Consider the following 20,806-nt stretch of genomic DNA (forward strand, 5'->3'; position numbering starts at 1 on the left):
TTCTACTAAAAGTGTTGGCTCTATTTACGGTAATACCCAACACAATTAGAATCACATGAGGGAGGCTTCTAACTTCAGAGGTTATTCCTTCAACTCATGAATGGAGAAAGGTGGTGGAGCTTTCTACCACTCTTCTATCACTTGATGGCACTTGGCTCAGGGGCTATGTCAACTCCAGGTTGGTGTAGTTCAGAGCAAGCTTTTGCCAGATCCCATGACTTCCACCCAGAGTGGTGTGAGCAATGAAGAAGAGGAGTTTGGATTTGATATCCCACTTTATCGCTACCCTAAGGAGTCTCAAAGCGGCTAACAATCTCCTTTCCTTTCCTCCCCCACAACAAACACTCTGTGAGGTGAGTGAGTCTGAGAGACTTCAGAGAAGTGTGACTGGCCCAAGGACACCCAGCAGCTGCATGTGGAGGAGCAAGGAAGCAACCTGGTTCACCAGATTATGAGTCTACCGCTCTTAACACCACATTGGCTCTCAGGGACTTGGATGTGGTGGTGACTCTGGTGTTTTGTCATGTCCTGCCATTGCTCCGCTGGGATTTGGATGCTTTTCCATACTCATCCAAGAACAATGTCTCAGAACCACATCTAAGGAATAAGCAGCCAGAGAGGGGAGTTGTAGAATTCTGAAAAGTGGAGGGTAAGGCAGGATTCAGTATTCCTCAGTTCTGCCTATGTCTGTCCTGTATCTCACAGTTTTGTATATTGAAAGCATAGTCTGGATTGGGAATACTGCGAACATATAGTTCTATTTTATATTATAGTGCTGCAGTGGAGGGATTTGGGCCTGATTGCTCTAAACGGCAATTCCAGCCTCCTGACTGCTATAGGCTGGTTTATTATGATTGCTTATTGAGGGGAATTAGCTATAATGTTTGTTTGTACTCAAATCTGTCCAATGAATTTAGGTACAATCATTGTTGTTGTTATTATTAGAATTACTCTGACATGGAACCATAAAGACAGCACAATGAATGGTAAATAATTGGGAAATGCCATAAAGGAGGTAGAGATGACAGGTTTTCTTCTCCAGATAAATTTACTGATGCTAACCTGTGCCTTATAAATACAGATACTATCACATCTCCATAATAATAAACAATGGGTAGCAAATTCAAGTCAGGAGTCATAGTCTTGTTAGAAGAGAAGGACATGGTTTTGATCAATGGAGAAATAAGGTTGTTCTTAAAAGTCAAGGCTTGTGGGTTCAACAAAATGAATCTTGCATCTGATTGACTGAAGCTTTGTTACTGCTCAGTGTTATTAGTGAAGGTTTAATATTGCCTGGCAGTTAAAAGATGACACTTGCAGTCTCCCTGAGCCCGGATAATAAACATCCTGCATTTAATTCCTCTTCCTGGAAAGCTAGTGTGAAGGTGAATCAAAGTGTTGTGATACTGTAATCGGGCAAGATTGAAGTGCTTGTAAATTGTGGCAGGTTGTATAGAAATTCATTCAAGTTTCCATGCTAAAGAAGAATTTGGTGTGATTCATACACACTGCAGAGTGTGTTGCATTGGTCCTCATGGCAGAATTTCTTTATTTTGTCCATAAAATAAAGCCTAGTGTGTCCAGTGTCCTGTTTGTTCGGTGTCGTCCTGGGAATACTTCTGAACCTCAGAAATTGAATAGCCATTCCTAGAAAGGCCTTATCTACTCTAGTGCCATACAGTAACTATGAAGTGCACAGGTAATGCCTCATCCCAGGGGAAAGGTTTGACAAGGATATTGGTTGGATTGAGTGCTACTTGATTCTCCCCCTCTCCCTACTTTTATTTTGAACCCCTCTCCTGACCACTTTCCCCACATCTGGGATACAGAGTCAGAGACATTTGGCATCACACTGCCTATGCATTTCTCATTAAGCCCCTTCTCCATAATACTTAATATATCCAACTTTTCCAGGTTAAAAAAAATCCCCAGAAAACCAGTAATGTGGGAAGAGGAGAGTAGCATGTCTGGGAAGAAGCAGGACAGAAACAATGCCCTAGAATGGATAATCAAGAGAGGATACCTGGGATTAGTCAGAAAAGCTACAGGAACAGTGAGGGACATGAAAGGCAGGTGCATATATAATGGTCTGCTGAAGAAGTCACTATTAGAGGGGAGAAGATGCTAAGGTGTCAAACACAGCCCATGAAGGAAACAGCAGTGACCAATCAAAGTTAAGTGAGTCAGGTGTAATCAGGAGTGAGTAGCTAGAGCTTCAAATGAGGTCTGAGCAGCTGTGCAGTTCTTGTTGCCTTAAAATTTCCCCTGGTCCTTTTCTAATATCGCACCATATTTTAGGTTCTGATGTGAACCCCTATATGTGTTTTGGCCAACAATGGAAGGCTGAGGGTGGGGAAATGACCCTTTATAATTATCAAGAAGGAGGGCTGATTCTACCATTCGAAACTGAGACACCAAATCCTGTGCTGCAGTGCAACTTGCTTCTGGAAAACATACTGAATCTCAAGTGCCTTTGCTTACCTTGCTGTGCAGATTTCTTCCTGTGTACGGTAGCTGGCAGTTGGGTAAAAAAAAATTAATGCTGTGTCTTGCTTAACCCTTGGGAATTGTCCTTAGTAGGGTTGTGGCCCTAAGCCACTACCCATTTCCTTATCATAGTTTATTAATTTGTAGTACAGTGGTACCTTGGTTCTCAAATTTAATCCATTCCAAGAGTCCATTCAAAAACCAAAGTGAGGCCTCCAATTGGCTGCAGGAGATTCCTGCCCTCATTTGGAGGCTGTGAAAGCCGTGGAGGATGTTTGGCTTCCGAAAAACGTTCGCAAACTGGAAGACTTACTTCTGGGTTTGTGGCGTTCGGGAGTTGATTTGTTTGGGAGCCAAGCCGTTCGACTACCAAGGTACCACTGTATAATGAAAATATGTGCCTATGAGATAGAAATCATAGAATAGTGAAGAGTTGTAGCTCAACAATGCAGAAAATTGGAGGTTCAGTCTCTGGCATCTCTTGGTAGGGCTGGGAGAGAACCCTACCTGAAATCTGGGAGAACCACTGTCAGTCAGCCTAGCCTGTACATAGCTTGATGAATCAATGGTCTGACTTGGTTATAAGGCAGCTTTCTATGTGTGATACTGAACATTCTTCACACAAGAGTGTGGCAAGTGAAAGCAAGTGGAAGTGTCACACAGAGAGACACCAAGTCTGGAGAGCAGTTCTTGCTTTGTGCTCCAGGAGGTGCCTTGCAATCAGACCCCAAACAGATCTCCCGACTTGACTTTTATCAAGTCGACACATTTGCCCTCATGCACTTCAGAGGCAGGTGCTGCAAACCATGATTAGTTACTGGAGTCAGGAATGCTGTGCAGTGATCAAATGTCCTGTGACAGCACTTTTAGCAGTGTTTGAAATCAATAAATCTGAGTTGTGGGAGCATCACATTTTATTACTGTCCACAACATTGCTCCTGCTGCAATAATTAATTGCCTGCAAGAACAGAATGAAACCACTTTTCAGGATTAACACCCCCTCCCCTGCTTTATATATGAAAAAGAATCATGGCATGAGGCGCTGGTCTTCCACACAAAATCATACAAAAGGCTCTCTTTATTAAATATACATTATTTACAGTTTAAGTCTTTCTTCTATACAACAAGAACCATAGAAAACAAAAAAGCTAAGGCTATTTTTTAAATCCCCATACAGTGTATTAAGACATGGTACATGGTCTACAAAACTGACTTGGACTGAGGCAACATCCTAGGGGATTTCTACCTTGAAAAGCAGACAGTGGGAAAAGAGTTAGTTGCATTTTGGTTTCATATATTTTAGTGTAACTGAAAGACTATTTTGCATGTGCTGTGTATTTTTAATGTGCTTTTTAGTGTGGTTTTGGACATTCAGCAATTCAGAGGAAATGGGAAGCACAACATCCTCAAGCTTCTTGTTCTCTGGGCACTTCTGTACCATACAAGATTCAACCTTCATATCTCATCCTGCCACAAGATAGGCAAACTGTCATTTTCTTGGAAATTTGCACATCTTGCAATCTTGAATATGAAGTTATGTGTTGGAAAATATATGAAGGAAAGCACAGGACAGGAAGCATTAGGTATTTGTGCTCCCTGCTTTGTTGGCTTCACCTAATGCCCAAAGTGACTCTTCTTTTGCTGTTGTCTCAGATGACGTTTGTTGTTCCTTCATTGAAATCAGATACTTGGAAAACTAAAAACAAAATTTCAGAATTTGGGAATAGATTCAGAATTCAACATCAGTTTTACAAAAAAAGAAGGAAAGTAATCTACACAAAGAAGACACTCCTGATGGCCCCAGTGCAGCAGATAATAGCAAAATGTAATGATATGGAAGATTTGCAACCACCAATCTGTGTTAGATAAATGGGTCAACAATTAAATATGTTTAAGGTCTAGGATAAGCACTTGACTAAGCTTGTAATTTTTTTAGCTATGCTAGAAAAAATTGAGCCAGAAAAGAAAACTGGGTATCCTTTCTTACTAGGAGTAGCTCAAGCATGTGAGAGCCAGATACAGATTTTAAAAAAACAACACCTAAACTGAGACAAGCAGTTGATTTTCAGCATCCAGTTGCTTTGTTTCTGTGGTAGCAGATTCTGCAATATATGGATTCATTTCTGTTCTTATTAATGCAAACCTATAACAGGGATGGGGGAACCTGTGGTCCTTCCATATGTCTTTAGACTCTAACTCCCATCTGCCACAGCCAGCATGGCCAGTAGTAAGAAATGATGGGAGCTGTAGTCCAGCAACAGTATACTACAGTTCAGGTTGGGTTCTCAGTTGGGACTGAGAAAATACACACACAAATTCATTCAAAGATGTGACTACAAGATTACAAAATTTTCACTAGCTCTCCAGTCACACGACTGGTTTGAGAGCGCCATTTAACTCAACAGCACTGCTGATGGCATAAAGTTTCATGAACTGATGAATCTGACAAGTCTGTTCACCCTCTTGGTGAGGAGGTGTTGCAAGACAGCGGAAGCACCTCCAAAGTCCCCAATGAAGGTGGCTCAGGATCGATGCCCAGTCTGGACAGGTGGTGGGGGCATAAGCCCACATCAACTATCAGGAGCTGGACCAACCCTGCACCCAGGATTGACAAATGGGAGTGCAGGTTTGGATGTGGGCTGGGCAGGGGGGCAGAGCTGGCAGAGCAGGAGGGCTTCCCTTAGGTCCGTGCCTGGGCCATTTAAGCAGCTGGTCTCTGGGGTCCTTACCTGGGAAAGTCTGAACATACACCACTGGTACTTCCCACATAATGTGACACCTGAAATATTTTGCTTTCAGTAATTTTTGCATTCTGATTCAAATGGAGCAACAGAATAGCATGACTGTAGTTTCCCTTCTAGCTGGATCCCATGTGTCTCTGGTAATGGCGGATTCCTTGATTTGTTAGTTTGCTGTAGATTCCTTTCGGTGTAAAGAAATAAAGAAATAAAAAGACATGACCTGGGCTGCAAGTCTTGCACATGTTTACTGGGAACTAAGCACCATTGAACTGAGCAGAACGTTTGGGGATTTTGTTACATATCCTGTGGAATTGCTAAAACTCATGGATGCAATCTATGTTAGCACTAGGAAACAATCCATGTCAGCATATCTCTGGCTACCAGATATTGAGATCTAACATCATTCTCTGCTTGTAAGTTTCTAAGAGGCATCATAGTGGCCACTCTTAGATACAAAATGCTAGACTAGGTGGACTTTTATGTTCTTATTATCTTATTATAAAAATGGCCCTAGGACTCTCAAGTGCTTATAAGGATAACCTATATCAATGTCCTTTTAGGAATGAGTCATGGAAATCTGTATTAGTTTCAAATCCTCAAGCTGCTTTCTCTGGTTTGATGCCTGTGAGATTTTAGCAAAAATACCTTTAAACTGTAGCATGAAGAGATGCATCCAAACATTACTGTCAATAAAAAAAACACACAGATGTGTTTGGATTCATGGATCTCTAGCTCTGTCTCATACACACCCCAGCTATAGAGAGTTACAACATCAGCCCCAAGACAGTAACAAACACTTTGCCACAACAGTACCACCATTCTTACTTCGCACTGAGTACCCAAGAAGATCAGAGGCAACGTGTGAGACTTCTAAATTTACATGCAACCTCTTAACTTATTCAAGGTTAAGGGATCAGCACACCCACATGACTATGTCAAATATTTTGAAATGGAACTCACAGCCTCTGTATAATACAGTGGTACCTCGGTTTACAAACTTAATCCATTCTGGAAGTCCATTTTTAAACTGAAACCGTTCTTAAACCAAGGCACACTTTCCCTAATGAGGCCTCCTGCTGCCATTGCCCTTCCACTGTTCGGATTCCATTCTTAGACTGAGGTAAAGTTCTCAAACCAGGACACTACTTCCGGTTTTGTGAATCGTTCGTAAACAAGGCTGTTCTTAAACTGAGGTACCACTGTATGTGGCACAAAGAGCTAGGTTATTTCCATGTTGGATTTATAAAGATTTCCACCCTCACTCAGTGATTCTTCAGCGAAGCCCAACCGTTATTGATAGGAGCTTTATATCTAGAATGCTGGACCAGCTTGTAGTTTTATTTCCTGACCTGCAAAGAGCTGCTAGGATGATAACTGGGAATCTGTGTCTCTGTGGGCAGCTGCCTTGTGTGGCGAGTCACCAGGTTTATGGGTTTACACAGCTCCCTTTGCATGAAAGGGTCCAGCTGAGAGTGGCTTCACCCATCGATACTGGTTATTGGTTCTCCTTAGCAGGAAGGGATATAAAGGTTTCCTTTCCTGACTCTGCCAACCCCCGTGACATCCCCTCTAAACGCTGACCTCTGGCATGGTTCCTGGATCCCACTTGACAGTTGCAAGTGGCTCAGCCCACTTTCCCTTACTGAAGACACTTCTGTGCCTTTGGGCGAGGACCTTGCTAGTCAAATTAATAGCATATCTGCATCCTTAACCGCAGTTCACTGGGGAAATACTCTGCTATGCAATATTGGGTTGTTTTTCTTTTATGACAAAAGTTAACTTAAACTGTTTGGTTTTTGATTTTGACAGTGTGTTTGCTATGATAAATAATTGTTTGGGGTCTGGGGAAGCTCTCCATTATAGAAGAGGACTTGAATAAAGATTAGTCTGCAGGGAACTTCAAGAGAGAAGCCCTGTAAAATGATCACTCTGCAGAGTCAATGTAATTTACAAATTACAGCTGTTTTTCAGGCAGTGTGCTCCTTTTTGTTTAATTCTCACTGCTTTGGGGCAGAATTCACAAAGAATCTATTTAGCCAAATGCTAAAATAATCTTGTCTTGCTATCCCTTCTTCACAGTGATCAAGAGGAAAGGAAATAATTTAACCCTTCTGTCCTTACTGTTTGAGGTGAATAGCAAACTGTGTCATTTTACTGAGATGGCAAGCTTTGAAAATAAATCTTATAGCTGCAAAACAAATGGGAATTTTAAAAGAAAGCAAGAACAATAGAAGTGACCCAGCTGACAATAATTTCCATAAATATTTGTATAAGTACATTAATGGGAACTGGATCAAGCAACCTAAAGTCTCAAAGGAACCAGATACTTTACAGGGAACATAAGAAAAGTCCTGCTTTATTAGATCCAATACCACATCTGAACTAGCATTGCATCCAACATCCTGTTTTTCACAGTGGTCAACTAGATGCTCACAAACAATAGCATTTCCCCACTGTTGTTCCCTAGTGACTGGTAGTTAGATCCTGTCAACTTACAGGCACTATGATGACAAACGCTGCATAGCCTTATCCTCTCTGAATTTGTCTAACTGCTCTTTAAAGCATCTATGTTGGTAGGCAATGGTTACAACCCGTGACAGCAAATTCCATAGTTTAACTATGCACTGTGTAAATAAGTATCTCTCTTTCATATATATTCTTTGAATCTTCCAACATTCAGCTTCATGGGATAACACTAAGTTGTATTATTATTAAGATAAGGGAAGAAAAACTCTCTCTAGCTTCTTTCTCCACACTATGCATAATTTTATGCATCTCTATCGTATTCCCCCAAATTGGCTCTTTTTCCAGACTAAGACCTTTTCTCCAGGGGGTCTTGCTCTGCTGCTGCACCTGTTCCTGGTCCATTTTGAGGTATGACGGCCAGAATTATGCATAGCTTTCTAAGTATCGCAATACATTTTTATAATGGCATCATGGTTTTGGAAGTCCTATTTTTGATCCCTTTTCCTAATGCATGACCTGCAGCATGAAGAAGATGTACACGTCCAAGTACTTTCATAGATTTCTTATTACTTGTTAACTGGCAGCAAGGTCTGCAAATTGGTTCTGTTGAAAAGGACTGCATTGGAGGTGACATCAAGTGATTTAACTTCTGCCATTGGTTGTAAATCACAACCCCCATCTGCAACCCGTCACTTGATGTCTTCAGCATCAATATTCATTTATGAACCAGGCTCTTGTTAAACTGAATAGATGTAGTTCAGTGAACATATATATAAGGGCCAATTTTACCAGAGCTATACTCAAATTTCATTTTTTTGACCATTTGCTGTGTGGGTGAGAAATATCCCTGCCAAAAAAAATTGTGTGTTGAGAAAAATTTATCCGAATATTTTGGAAGAAGATTGTGCCTTACCTTAACTTTATGAAGTGAGCATAAAGTTTGCTTTTTAAACTTAAGCTTCCTGCTGTATGAACATATTGGAATGCTTTGAGAGTGACACCACATCAGGTTGTGCCATGTTGCTTCCAAGGCATGCTGGGAAGTGTGGCTGGTGGGGCGTGATGTTAGGCTATCTCTCTGAGGCTTCTCACTGGCCTCAGTTCTTGGCAAGACTCAGTGAGGTAAGTGGCAGTCCCTTTTCAAAAACTTCAGAGAAGCCCCCCCCCCCCTTCAATGAAAGCAGCAAACTGTACGGTTTACATTATTGCAGAATACATGGCTGGCCACTTAATTTTTTAGTCTAAATTGCAGTGGGGTCATCAATTTGTATTGTGACTTATACCCATGTGAATGTGACTAAACTCTGAGATCAGTTACAGAGGCCCTTTTCTCTGGTTGGCTGTTAGGAGCTATGATGTTAGAAGGGGCATTTTCAATTGTAGTCTCACATCTTTCAGATTCCTCTCCTGAGAACTGTCTATGGCTCGTCCATTAGCAATTGTTATGCAGACCTTAAAACTTAGGCTTAGCTCAGCTTTTCATTGCACTACGGTGTTTTCATGCTGGCTTGACTTTTTAACTGCTTTTTAACTTTTTAAAAATTGTTATAGATTCTCTAGGCAGGCTGTTTTAATTACTTTTTAAAATCTGACATATTGTATCACTTGAGATGTTGTGAGCTGCCTTATGAAAGTTTACCCTGGAAAGCTGAGTATAAAGCATAAAAGCAAACAAGTATCTAGAGCTTGACTATGCACCCACATTGTGACAGGGAATGTCATTGTACGGTTTCCAAAATATGAGTTAAATTCACAAAACTAAAGGGTGAGTTTATGATGGTGACGTTGAAAACTGTTTTTGCCTTGAGCAAGCTCAAAACAAAGTTATATACTAACTGGCTTTCTGGATCAGCCTACATTCCTTTGAACAACTTCAGAGGTTCTTCAAATCATTTAAGTTAAGGAAAGCACCCCAAAATAGCATGAAGACTGGTATGCACCAAGGAGATTCATGAGACCTGAATGGAGTTTCTACATGGCATCCAACTAGTAATGGATGAGGGGTTGGGGTGGGGTGGCAGCGCTCACCTGACCTTCCTACTGGTTGCTCATGCATACCACAATGGGGAGGGAGAGGGCCAAGTTGGAGCAAAGTTCACTGCTCCTTATATCCTCCTCCTTGGTATGTTGCAGTGATGCAGGCAACTGGAGGTCAGGTGAGCATCACTGTTTCACCCTGCTGTCCACTACAGGGCAGAACCTTTGGTGCACAAGGACTTAATGCAGTTCACAACTCCTGTGTTGTGGTGTGATGGATGCTTGATGTGCTCAGTTTCTACACACACCCATTTTTGCAGGCAACAAAGCAAGAGGACCGCCAATATGTGACTACACCACAGGCCTGAAGTAACAGCACTTAACATTTTAAGGCATCAGTTTGCAAGCTTCAAGAGCTCTCTTGTGAACCAAAGGATTCTCCTGGAGAGGTTTGCATGCTCTGGGTGGACAGCTTGATTCAAAAAGCATTTGAATTTAAATACGTAAAGGGGCTGTGGCCCAGGTATCTTTTAACAGCAGAGATGAGACTAGTGAGGGAAGATGAGAACATTATTTGGAGAGTTACAGGTTCTTCATTCCTGCCATACAGTTAAACATGCTAAAATTGTTCAACTAAACTAAAATTGTTTAAAATCCCCATTCCTGATGTAAATGTTGATTTGCTTCACATATGAATGAGGGCCCAAGTTTCTTTCGTGTCAAACATATGAACTAGCAAGCCTGCAGGCATAAGGTGGAAGGCGATTTCACGCTGTCTCTAGTAATATTAGGATCATTTGTCTGTCTAGTGATACCAATGAACAAACAGGAGGTATACCACCCTTCAGTGAAATGGGCAACAGATCTATAGCCCAGCTAAGTGAAACCAGGGTTACTAAGATTTATACTGATTTAATTCTATTGATTTCAATAGGGCTAATTAAACTTGAATCCAAGTGCTTCTGCTTAACTGAGTTGTGTATTGGGCTGTAAGTTGCTTTCCTATACAAGAAAACCTGCAATTAACAACACAAAAAACCACACAATTTTATAGTGAGCAAGTTAAGATAAGCAGGTATGAGGGGGAAACCCAGTCAAATTTAAATATATGTGTATATAATCTTGTTCCCTTAGAAGCCAGGATTCAGTTCTGTTTGTAAAGGAAATGCAGTCAAATAGGCAGTTAAGGACCCTAAAAGCTGATTTAACAGACTGCTTGAATGCTTATTTGGAAGGAAGACACTGTGTTCAATAGGGCTTACTTCCTAGGAATTTGAGCCCAAGTTGTTCATTTGTTCTGGAACTCTTGGTAATTTCAAGGGTTTTTTAATCTTCAGACAGAACAATACAACCCTGTTTTGCATCTGACTGGGGGTGGATGGCTTAACTGGGTGGAAGTGTACCTCCATCAGCCCTGTTGACCTATCAGCTGCTGCCTGAGGAGTGTCAGTAGTATCTCTTTGATGGTACTGAGCATCCCCTTTTTTTCACTGAATGTCCAGGGGGATGGAAGCACCGCTGGTGGAATCCCTGCTGGTAAAAGCCTGTGGAAAGCCTTGAAATTGTGTTTTCATGGGCTGGAAAAGGGGCAGAGCTGTGCAGGCCCAGGATCCATTGGATTTCAGGGTGGTCCAGCTGCTGTCCTCAGGCTGCCCCCACCCCACTGCCACCCTGGCAGCTGTGTGTGGCAAAACTGTGGATGTAGTAGCAGCCCTGGAGCTTCAAGAGTCCAGTCAGACTTGGAGGGAAGATTGAATTGCTCCCCAAATCAAGTATACATAGAATGGGATGGCAATATATTTTCACCCATTCACAAAGCAAGCAAACAAAAAACTTGCAAATTTGTCAATTAGAAACCGCAAACTCTGTGACTGAAATGGACAGAAACAGTAGTATTCATGTACTCATGTCTCAATCCAGCAATGGAGATCTGCATACTTAAAGCAGCCTTCCATTCACATAGCAGTCCTATTGACACCAGGGGGATGTGTCTTTTGCTATTGTGTGGGAATGTGTGCTCTAACCATGATAGCTGTTCATAACTAGGGCACTAGGGCAGCAGTTTTCCTAAGGCTAACAGGAGAGTGGGGACAGTTTTCACTGGTATCGTGGTTGGGAATGGAAGGGGTTAAAGCTCCCCTCCTCATGTGCTGCAGTTCCAGCAAAAATTGTCCTCTTGTCTTTTTTTATATAAAAAAAACTTTACATGCTTTCTAATGACACTTCAACCCCCTTTTTTTCTTTTCCTCGAGTTTTTGTTCTTAACTGATAAAGCTTAATATTTTTGGCAAGAATGAGACCCCTGATTTCCTATATAACAAAAGCAGCCCATACCCTGCATAATGATTCGGCTCTGCTTTATTCCCCAAACTCTCTCTTTTCATCCCATTAGTGTATCTGCTTGGGGCTAAATTTGCTACACTTTAGGCTGACTTTTATATCGAGATGAAGAAAAAAATATGTAGTAGAGCAAAGTGGTGATTTATAACAGCTGTGTTGAGTAACGGGAAAATATGGCACAATAATTTATAGGGAGCAAAGTTATTGAAATAAAAATGTGAATTCCACTGCCTTGCCTTTCCCCTTTTCAGAATGCAATTAAACAGGTTACGAATGAATGGCTCCCTGTTAGCAAAATCATATAAAATAAGATGACTCGGTCAAAGAACAGTCAAAATAATGAGGAAAAATGTGGAGTCCTTAGACAGAGAAAAGGACTCATTAATTGCTGGATTTGTTTGGGTCGCTCTCCCTCTCCTTCCCTTCAAAAAATTACTCAGAATGCAATACAGAGAAGTTTTATTTGGGAGGGGGAGGAAACTGTTGGTGGAAAATCTCAGTGGCAAGAGGGACACTTTAAAAAGGCATAAGTGCCTCTGTTGAGTGTCATCAGAACCACTCCTGTCATGCTAAAGAAACTTCTAATAATCAAAGATCAGAGAAACAAAAAGGGATAAAGGTTGCTGCTTGTAAGGAGCTAATCATTACGTTCAATTGAATGTGCTTTGTAAAGTCGAGTGGTTGGTGCACAGATCATTCAGCAGGATTAAGGCTGGAAAACTTCCTTTCTAATTATGGTCAAGGACAAAAGGGTGATTTTTCAGAACTCTGAGCATCAGGCCCAAATTGCCTTTCAGTTCTCTTCCTAGCATGAATCCACGAGTTCAGTGCATCTACTGTGAATTCCACCTCTCAGTATAAGTAAGGTATACTTAGAAGCCCTATTTGATCACTGTCATCTGCAACAAATTATTGGAAAATTCCTATGACCATTGATCTAGGGTGTGATAAGAGTCCTAAGCCAGTGGGTTCTATGTTTCCTTTTTGGGAAGAACAATCTTTGTGGCTTAAACCATAGGAGGAATAATGGGGAACTGAAGCACGTAATGTGAGGGAACCTGCCTGATTTGAAAGATCTGATTACCTAAAGAATGACAGCAGAACAGAAAAGGAAATGCATGCAGTAACAACACCACAATCATCACTATAAGGAGACATTAATAGAATAAAGAGCTCAAATTCAGTTCTGTTGTTCAGGGAGGGGTACAGTGCTGCTGAAGATGACAGCAGGGAGGGAGAGAAATTATCAATCAAATTAAAACATCAAATTAGAGTCTTTCTTGCCCATCCTGTGTAGAGTAATTTGGTCAAACTTAGACTGTGTAGCTTGGTTCTCATTAGAGCAGACCCAATGAGCAAACCCACCTGCAGATATTTACTATATCACAGGATACTGCAGATCCTCCTGGGCTATAATATATATCACTTACCCCAGATAAAACCCAAACTTTCCCAAAACCTTCAGGTGGAATAGAAAATGCCTGCCTGCTCTCTATTGGAAATCTCATTAGTGATTGGTTCTATCCTATCCCTGTTTCTTGGTTGTCATTCTTGAGATGTCAGTGGATGTAAGAGTGAATTGGGAGCAAAAGGACACAGCCCAACAGTTTTTTCTGTGGTGGAAAAGAACAGTCTTAATGTGCCAACCTGAAATTCTAGATTAATTGGAAGGAAAAAATGCAGCACCAGTTTCCTGCATCATCTACTTTTCTGTTTCGAGCCCAGTCTTTTGCTTAATTTCATACAGAATTGGCTTTAAGTGAATAGATACAAAGTAATGGTTGATCCCACTACTTTTAATGCTTTGCCACTAGATTATGACTAAGTATCAATTCTAAACAGCATCGCTAAGATTTTTGTTCCAGTCAGGGTTTATGGGGCGCCCTAACATGTAGCAGGCACCTAAACCCTTGAAACCTAAAAACTGCTCATTTTCATGCTTCAACTAGTGTTATATTCCCATAGAAGGTACTGATTTTAGCCAACCCTATGTGATGGAAGTTGCAGTTGAAGCATAAGCTTTGGAGTAAGTTGTGCCAAAAAAATAAAATGTAATTGTAATGTTTTTCAGGGGCTGAGGGGGGCTGCTATGATAGAAACAAGGATTTAGAGGGTTTCCGTCTTTTATGAACGTTTTGCCACCACTTCAAGTGGTAAGGTATCTGCAATAAGCTGCAGCCTGGCACCATTCCTCATTGCAAACAAAAAAGTACATTAGGTATAACTATGTCATAAAGTGCATATGAAGAGCCCTATTGGATCAGAACAAAGGACTATATAATTCAGCATCTTGTCTCCCATAGTGGCCAACCAGATGCCCATGGGAAACCCATGAGCAAGTTATGAACGCAATAGTCTTCTCTAGCTTGCCATCCCCAACAACTGGTATTCAGAGCATGATGCCCCATTGTTGGCATGATCCTCTATGAATATGTCTAACCCACTTTTAAAGCCAGTCAAGTGGGCAGCCATCACTACAACTTACGTTTGTCACTTCCATAGTTTAACTATGTACAGATAAAATAGTGCTACTTATTGTATGTCCTGAATCTCCCACCATTCAGCTTCATTGGTTGACCCCAGATCCTAGTACTATGAGGGAGGGGGAAAAAATTAGGGGGAGGGAGAGAAAATGGCCAACTGCCTCTAGGCAGTTTTATAGATTATCTCTGTAAAAAAGAAAGTCTGGAACCCTCTGGCATCTAGTCACTATCATGGTAAGACACTCCACAACTACAAATATTAGTTTTTTTCTACTGCCCAAAGATTGCAAAAATCTGCAGAGGCCATTTTCACTCTCCCCCCTGACAGTGACAAAATTCACTGGGCATAATACTTGGCCCAGGAATTATTTTTGTAATTGTTCATTGCTGTTGTTTAATCAAGGTTGGTACCTTAAAAATGAGAGTATTGAAGTCAAAAAGTTACAATAAAATAATAACAGGGTTGCAAAGGTAGGGTTAAAAGATATGGAGAAGGGGCAAAATCATTCCAGATCCTCAGCTTGCAAAATCAACACAGCACCACCAACATGAAACAGAATTATTATGCCAATTTGCAAAAGACAGGAGGATTTGTCCCCTTTTAAACACACAATTAAAGATATGAGATAATTTGGTCTTAGTCTTTCCCACTACCTTGTTGCAATAGCCGTGATGCTACATAGTTAGCTTGTACACTTAACCTCTAGTATATATCGCTCAGGTCCGACATGAAATGGCAAGTTAAATGGGTCCAGAAAACAACATTTCAGAAATCCAGGAAACAAACAGTCAACCATGCATGTTATGTGGAACTTAGGTAGAATGTATAGTTGCTTGAACTGTTAGGCGTTAACTGTGGTGGGTTTCACAAAGAGAGTGAGGCACTGCCATTGCTGCCAATCTCCTCTGTGCAAAGTGGGTTCTTCCCAAAAGGGTGGGGAAATTCAAAAGAAATGGATGGGTAAGAAAATAATAATAATAATAACCATCATAATCAAAGAAATGCCAAAGTGTAACATGGAGCTGGAGAGTCTGTCAGATGAAATATTCTCGTTTGCACTCGCTCACTGTGTTCTGCAAGTCAACATCAGTCTTAAAAGAACTGTCAAGGTGCTCTGGATATTCCTTTTCCTTTGTCTGGCTGCTCCGATGTGTCTGTTTGTGCTGGTAAAGGAATCTGCTCATAATAGCCACAATGCAAAAGATGATGAAGATCACAACTGCTATAACACCTGAGGAAGAGAGGAAAGAAGCACAATCATAAAGGGAGAAGCAGCAGCGGCTAGTGCTTCTTGGGGCTGGCACTGCAGAAAACAAGCAGGCCAACAGTAAGTGGAACGAGAGCTAATGACAGGCAGAGCCAACTAATTCCAGGTTCATCCTCTTCCCTATTAAGCTGCACAAGGGCAAGAGCAAGACTGAGATGGAGTAGAAGGAAGCTGACTGTCAGGGCCACCCTTTGACTGGTAAGAAGGCAGGCAGGTGAGGGATGGGTGGTGACAGACTGAAATCAAAGGAACCAGCCTCCACTGAGGAAAAGCAGAGTGCTTTAGTTGTTCAACAACACAGAGATCAGTCAGGAGCAAGTCACAGCACATTGCAAAGCTCATGGAGGTTTTCAAACTCCAGATTTTGCTTAGAACTGCACAGTTCTGCAGCACTTGAAATTCATGGTGCCTGGTCTCATTGCACTGCACCTGGTATTGTGGCCATATCAGCAAATAGTGGGGAAGATTTCACTGCTGTTTCACCAGATGAGTTATTGAATCTCTATAGCCCTTTTCCTTCTGTTGGGGGTAAACTGTCCTGTGTCCATTATGACACTTGAACACAAATCATTAATGCTTTTGTTTTAGGCATGCAGGTGGCGCTGTGGTCTAAACCACTGAGCCTCTTGGGCTTGCTGGTCAGAAGGTCTGCGGTTCGAATCCATGTGGCAGGGTGAGCTCCCATTGCTCTGTCCCAGCTTCTGCCAACCTAGCAGTTCAAAAGCACACCTGGGCAAGTAGATAGGTAGGTACTGCTGTGGCGGGAAGGTAAACGGCGTTTCCTTGCACTCTAGCTTCCATCACAGTGTTCCATTGCACCAGAAGAGGTTTAGTCATGCTGGCCACATACCCGGAAAGCTGTCTGTGGACAAACGCCAGCTCCCTCAGCCTGAAGTGAGATGAGCGCCACACCCCATAGTCACCTTTGACTGGACTTAACCTTACAGGGGTCCTTTACTTGTTTACCTTTTAATGCTTTTGTATTCCTAGAGTAGCAAGTGGTAGCTGCCACGTGGTTTGGGCTGTCAAGCACTGCAATGGTTTTGGTTTTGGTTGGTTTAGCTAATCAGGGCGGTTCACAACATAGCAACATTACTAGAAGCCACCACAGTCCAAATGAGAATTCTCCCCTCTATTTTACCAAAATAGGCACTTGTCAGCAGATCTCTCTAAGTTGTGGAACAGCTTTTGGGCCAAAATATGGGGGAAAGCCCAAGAAAAGGCTCAACTGAGACAAATTCAGCAAAATCTCCATGAAAGGAAGGAATTAAGACTTTCATGCTTCCATGTTTTTCTAGCTGCAAGTGGGTGCTTAATCCACTGGATTGGGACTGTCACATTTAATGGATACGGTTCTAATTTAATTATTCTTTCATGGGTATTGTAATTCTTGTTTCTTAATTACGAAGACCATCGGGTCATAAAGTTTGATGACTTTTAACATTGTGTTGAGATAGGGCTGGGCTAAGACAAAGCTGATGATTTCTCAAGAACCCCATGAGACTATTGAAATGGCTAGACCTGTATAGCTACCTCCTTGGTTTTACCCTATAGAAGACAATAAAGAAATGGAAAAGTATTCTAAGACTGGGCAGATGGTAGCTTGATAATGTTGAACTGTAATTGCCTTTCTCTGTTAGGACCAATCCCTTTCTTAATAATTTTTGAAAATTTTGTCTTTTTCACTGACACAGTGCACTGAAGATGTCACTGAGCTTTCTCAAGCTCTCTTTCCTGGACAGCTCAGGCCCATCCCACCCATATATCAGAATCATTTTGGAGTCTTTCCTATTTCCAATACTAGGCTTCTTCATCTAATTTTGGGGCTTCTGTTGCTTCTTCTCTTGCCATGTCAGAAGAGAGTGGGATTGATTCCCCTGAGCAAGATCTCCATTTGACTTCTAGTCAGCCAGCACCAATCTCAGGGCTTTCTAGCAGCTTTAAATATAGGTGCAGGCAAATCTAGGACTCCATGCAGCTACTCTGGAAAAATAATCTACACAAGTTAATCCAATTTTGTTTTTCCACTGGATTCGTCTGTAAGTATTAGCTACCGGGCGAAGGCCTTTGTTTTGGTGTATAAAGCCCCATTCAGCTTGAGATAAGGAGACCTGAATAATTCTCTCATGTCATATATAACCAACTTCTTTGTGTGTTTTGTAATCCTCCTTTAAGTGACTATAGAAGTCAAAGCCCATCAAATTGTTCTTTTTTTGATAACTCCCTGATGAAGACTTTGTCAAAGCTTGTTTGGCCGATATTGTTACATGACTTATTAGTACTGGATTAATGAGGATTTATTAGTAGAGAGTTTATTACAATGGGTAGCATTAAAAAAGTTTTGTCCCCAAATCTGTTCTAGAGGTTGGGAGAGTCCCCAGAACAGATTTAGGAGGTCAGTGGGGGAGGACGTTGCATTGTGCAAGCATTTATCCTTGCACAATGAAACATTCAGCTTAGTGCTATATTGTATACAACCCAGTGTTAATTTTAATAAAGAACTTTGTATTTTATTCACATATATTTCACTTAACATTTTTTCTTAAGAGTTTCTTACTCAGTTTTTTTTTTAAAGAAAAAAATAGGTTACCTCCAATGACAGCTGAATCACTCCTGACAGCATTGGTGAGTGGCTCTCTCTCATCTGCCTTCCCAAATGGATCTGAAATTCATTAAGGATACAAGAATCATTTTTTATATGCAACGGGCAGGATTCAACTAATGGGTCCCACTAGCAGAAGCCGAAGTAAGGACTTCTCCTGGTCCAATGGGCTAAAAATATCCAGAATTTCTGGTGACACAGCACATGACTAGACCAGCAACACCATAATTTCCTGCTCCTGAGTTTTAATATATGAAGGTAACAAAGATAAATGTGCAACTTGCTGGAAGGAGAGAAAGGCAATACTGAAAGAGGTGCCATTTAAAAAAAAATAACCTAGTGTCAGCAAAATACATGCAATTAGACTGCAAATTGATTAGAACACATTACAGTTCTTGGGACAAAACCCCATTTAACACAGTGATATTGACTTCTGAGTCACGCAAAGTATTACACTTTTAGACAATATGGTGTTTATAAAAATGTTCCTGCCAGTTTTTAGTGACATGTATTTGGATACATACCAGTTTCATAAAACTGAAGGCTGAATAGCAGGTAGTTGTAACTGTGTGTTGCCTTGTAATATAATGAATTCTGTTGGCTTAGCTAGGATTATGACAGTTTGGTTCTTTACTTGTGGGGGTGGAATTATTTGGTTATAAAATGTTGGATGTGTATCCTCTTCAGTATTATTGTATTAGAAGTTATGGAGTGGTGACACAAAATGGGAGTGGAGGCAGAGAATGATAGATTTCTAATGGGAATAGTCTTAATTTGACCACTTAGTGACCAGAAGAAAATCTGTCCATAGGCGGAAAGTATAGTGAGGGTCAAAGAAAGAAAAATTCTGGGGTGTGTCCCATCAACATAACTTTTTTGTGTGCACCCCCACCCACCCCAAATCTTCTCCAGAGGATATGAGGAAACAGTATAACAGATATGGGTGTGCACAGTGGGAGGAAGTTCCATGGGGCAAGTGTAAATGCTTGCACAGATGGAACAAGTTACTTAGTGCTACACTAGATGCAACCCCTGGTCATTTCTTTTCCTCTTCATAACAATATGTTGTCTTCTTACTGCAAACAACATTAGCTTTCTATTTTCTACCTGTGAACTTTTTGCTACACCAACAATGAGCAAATGAGAAGTCTTGCAAATTGAGACAAGCTGTGTTTCGACACTTCTTCAAGCTGGGTTACTGTCATTCACTGTACCATTCACTGATCATCTGGGCATGAGATGCAAAGGGGCTTGAGGATGGGAAAGGATCAACTAGTTTCAAACCCAGCTCCATCTGTTCTTTATTGGTATCACGACACATATGTTCTTTGTCTTTTAAGAGGGTTCAGCACACAACACCAACTATTAAGTCTTAACGAATAGCTAACTTCAAATAGTGTGTGAGAGACGGGGTGAGCCAATGGCACAGGTTCTTCCTCCAGAAGGGGCATTAAATACATTGTTGTGCAAGATGAGATTACCTGAGTTAAAGAAGTTAAAACATACAGACTATGGGTTGTACATGAAGTTCTCCCCTTCATCCAAGGACTGTTGCACAACAGAACTTCCCCTTACTCTCTCCTCCTCATGTGCCCTTCAAATGTTAGCCCTTGCACTAATAGGATAACTTCACTGGATACATTGGAACCTCTGTTTTCATACGTAATCCATTCCGGAAGTCCGTTCGACTTCCAAAACGTTCAAGAACTGTGGATCAAAGGGCTGCCAGCTTGTTCCATGGGAAAAAAATGAGAAATGTGGCTCGGAAGCCGTTCAACTTCCAAGGCGCATTTGAAAACAGAAGCATTCACTTCCAGGTTTTCGGCGTTCAGCCGAGACGTGCGAAAACCAAGGTCTGACTGTATTTTGAGGTGCTTTAAACATTTATTCCTTTGAATTTTTTAATGCAGTTATCTATATGTATTGAAATATATGTAACTTTGAATCGTTTTTATGTAGCTTGTTTTAAAAAGCGGTTGACATGTCTGTGTTTAGAATTTCGGCTGACAAGCTTTACCATTTCTTGGGGTTATGATTCACTCAGTTAAAAATGAGATTAGGGAAGCACAAAGAGGTGTTTGCTGCAGAGAAGCAGATGGTAAGTAACAAAAGGCACTTCCCCAGTAGAGCCCAGGGAAATTCTGAAGTCAAGGAAATGAACAGTTTCACATAAGACTTTAGTAGAATGCTCTTCTTAAAATAGATATTACTTCCCAAGATGATTTTACCAAAGGTCACCATAAGGGACTGTATTCTATATTTCAAAGACTGCTCTAACACAAGTAGTAGGTACTTGACTTTAATGATGGACAGGCTGGCTGAATGGGGTATGCTATTGACAAAGGGTTGTCACCAGCTGACTCAGAGTAAGCCATAGAAACCAGAATTAACTTGTCCACTGCGTTCAGTGGGTCCCCCTCTGAGTATATGTTAGTCAGCTTC

At 41.2% G+C, this 20,806-nt stretch overlaps 1 protein-coding gene and 1 long non-coding RNA gene across 3 annotated transcripts in view; both read right to left on the reverse strand.

Annotated features, from left to right (window-relative positions):
* Positions 1-3,535: 3,535 nt before the first annotated feature.
* LOC310825486 overlaps positions 3,536-20,806 on the reverse strand; it is a 632,470-nt gene continuing 615,199 nt past the window's right edge. The window contains exon 2 of the long non-coding RNA XR_014555347.1: positions 3,536-6,225. This is a non-coding gene — a long non-coding RNA (uncharacterized lncRNA). The remainder of the gene's footprint in view (positions 6,226-20,806) is intronic.
* Positions 3,536-20,806, reverse strand: part of CNTNAP5 (contactin associated protein family member 5) — a 313,291-nt gene continuing 296,020 nt past the window's right edge. For both annotated transcript variants that reach the window (XM_083734111.1, XM_083734112.1), the window contains 2 exons: positions 18,353-18,424; positions 3,536-15,726 (listed from right to left, as the gene is read on the reverse strand). In XM_083734111.1, the coding sequence (XP_083590237.1) occupies positions 15,530-15,726; positions 18,353-18,424 (269 nt within the window). In that variant the 3' untranslated portion in view covers positions 3,536-15,529. The remainder of the gene's footprint in view (positions 15,727-18,352; positions 18,425-20,806) is intronic.

The sequence above is a fragment of the Podarcis gaigeae genome (genome assembly GCF_964106915.1).
Source record: "Podarcis gaigeae genome assembly, chromosome: 1".
In the NCBI taxonomy this organism is placed as follows: domain Eukaryota; kingdom Metazoa; phylum Chordata; class Lepidosauria; order Squamata; family Lacertidae; genus Podarcis; species Podarcis gaigeae.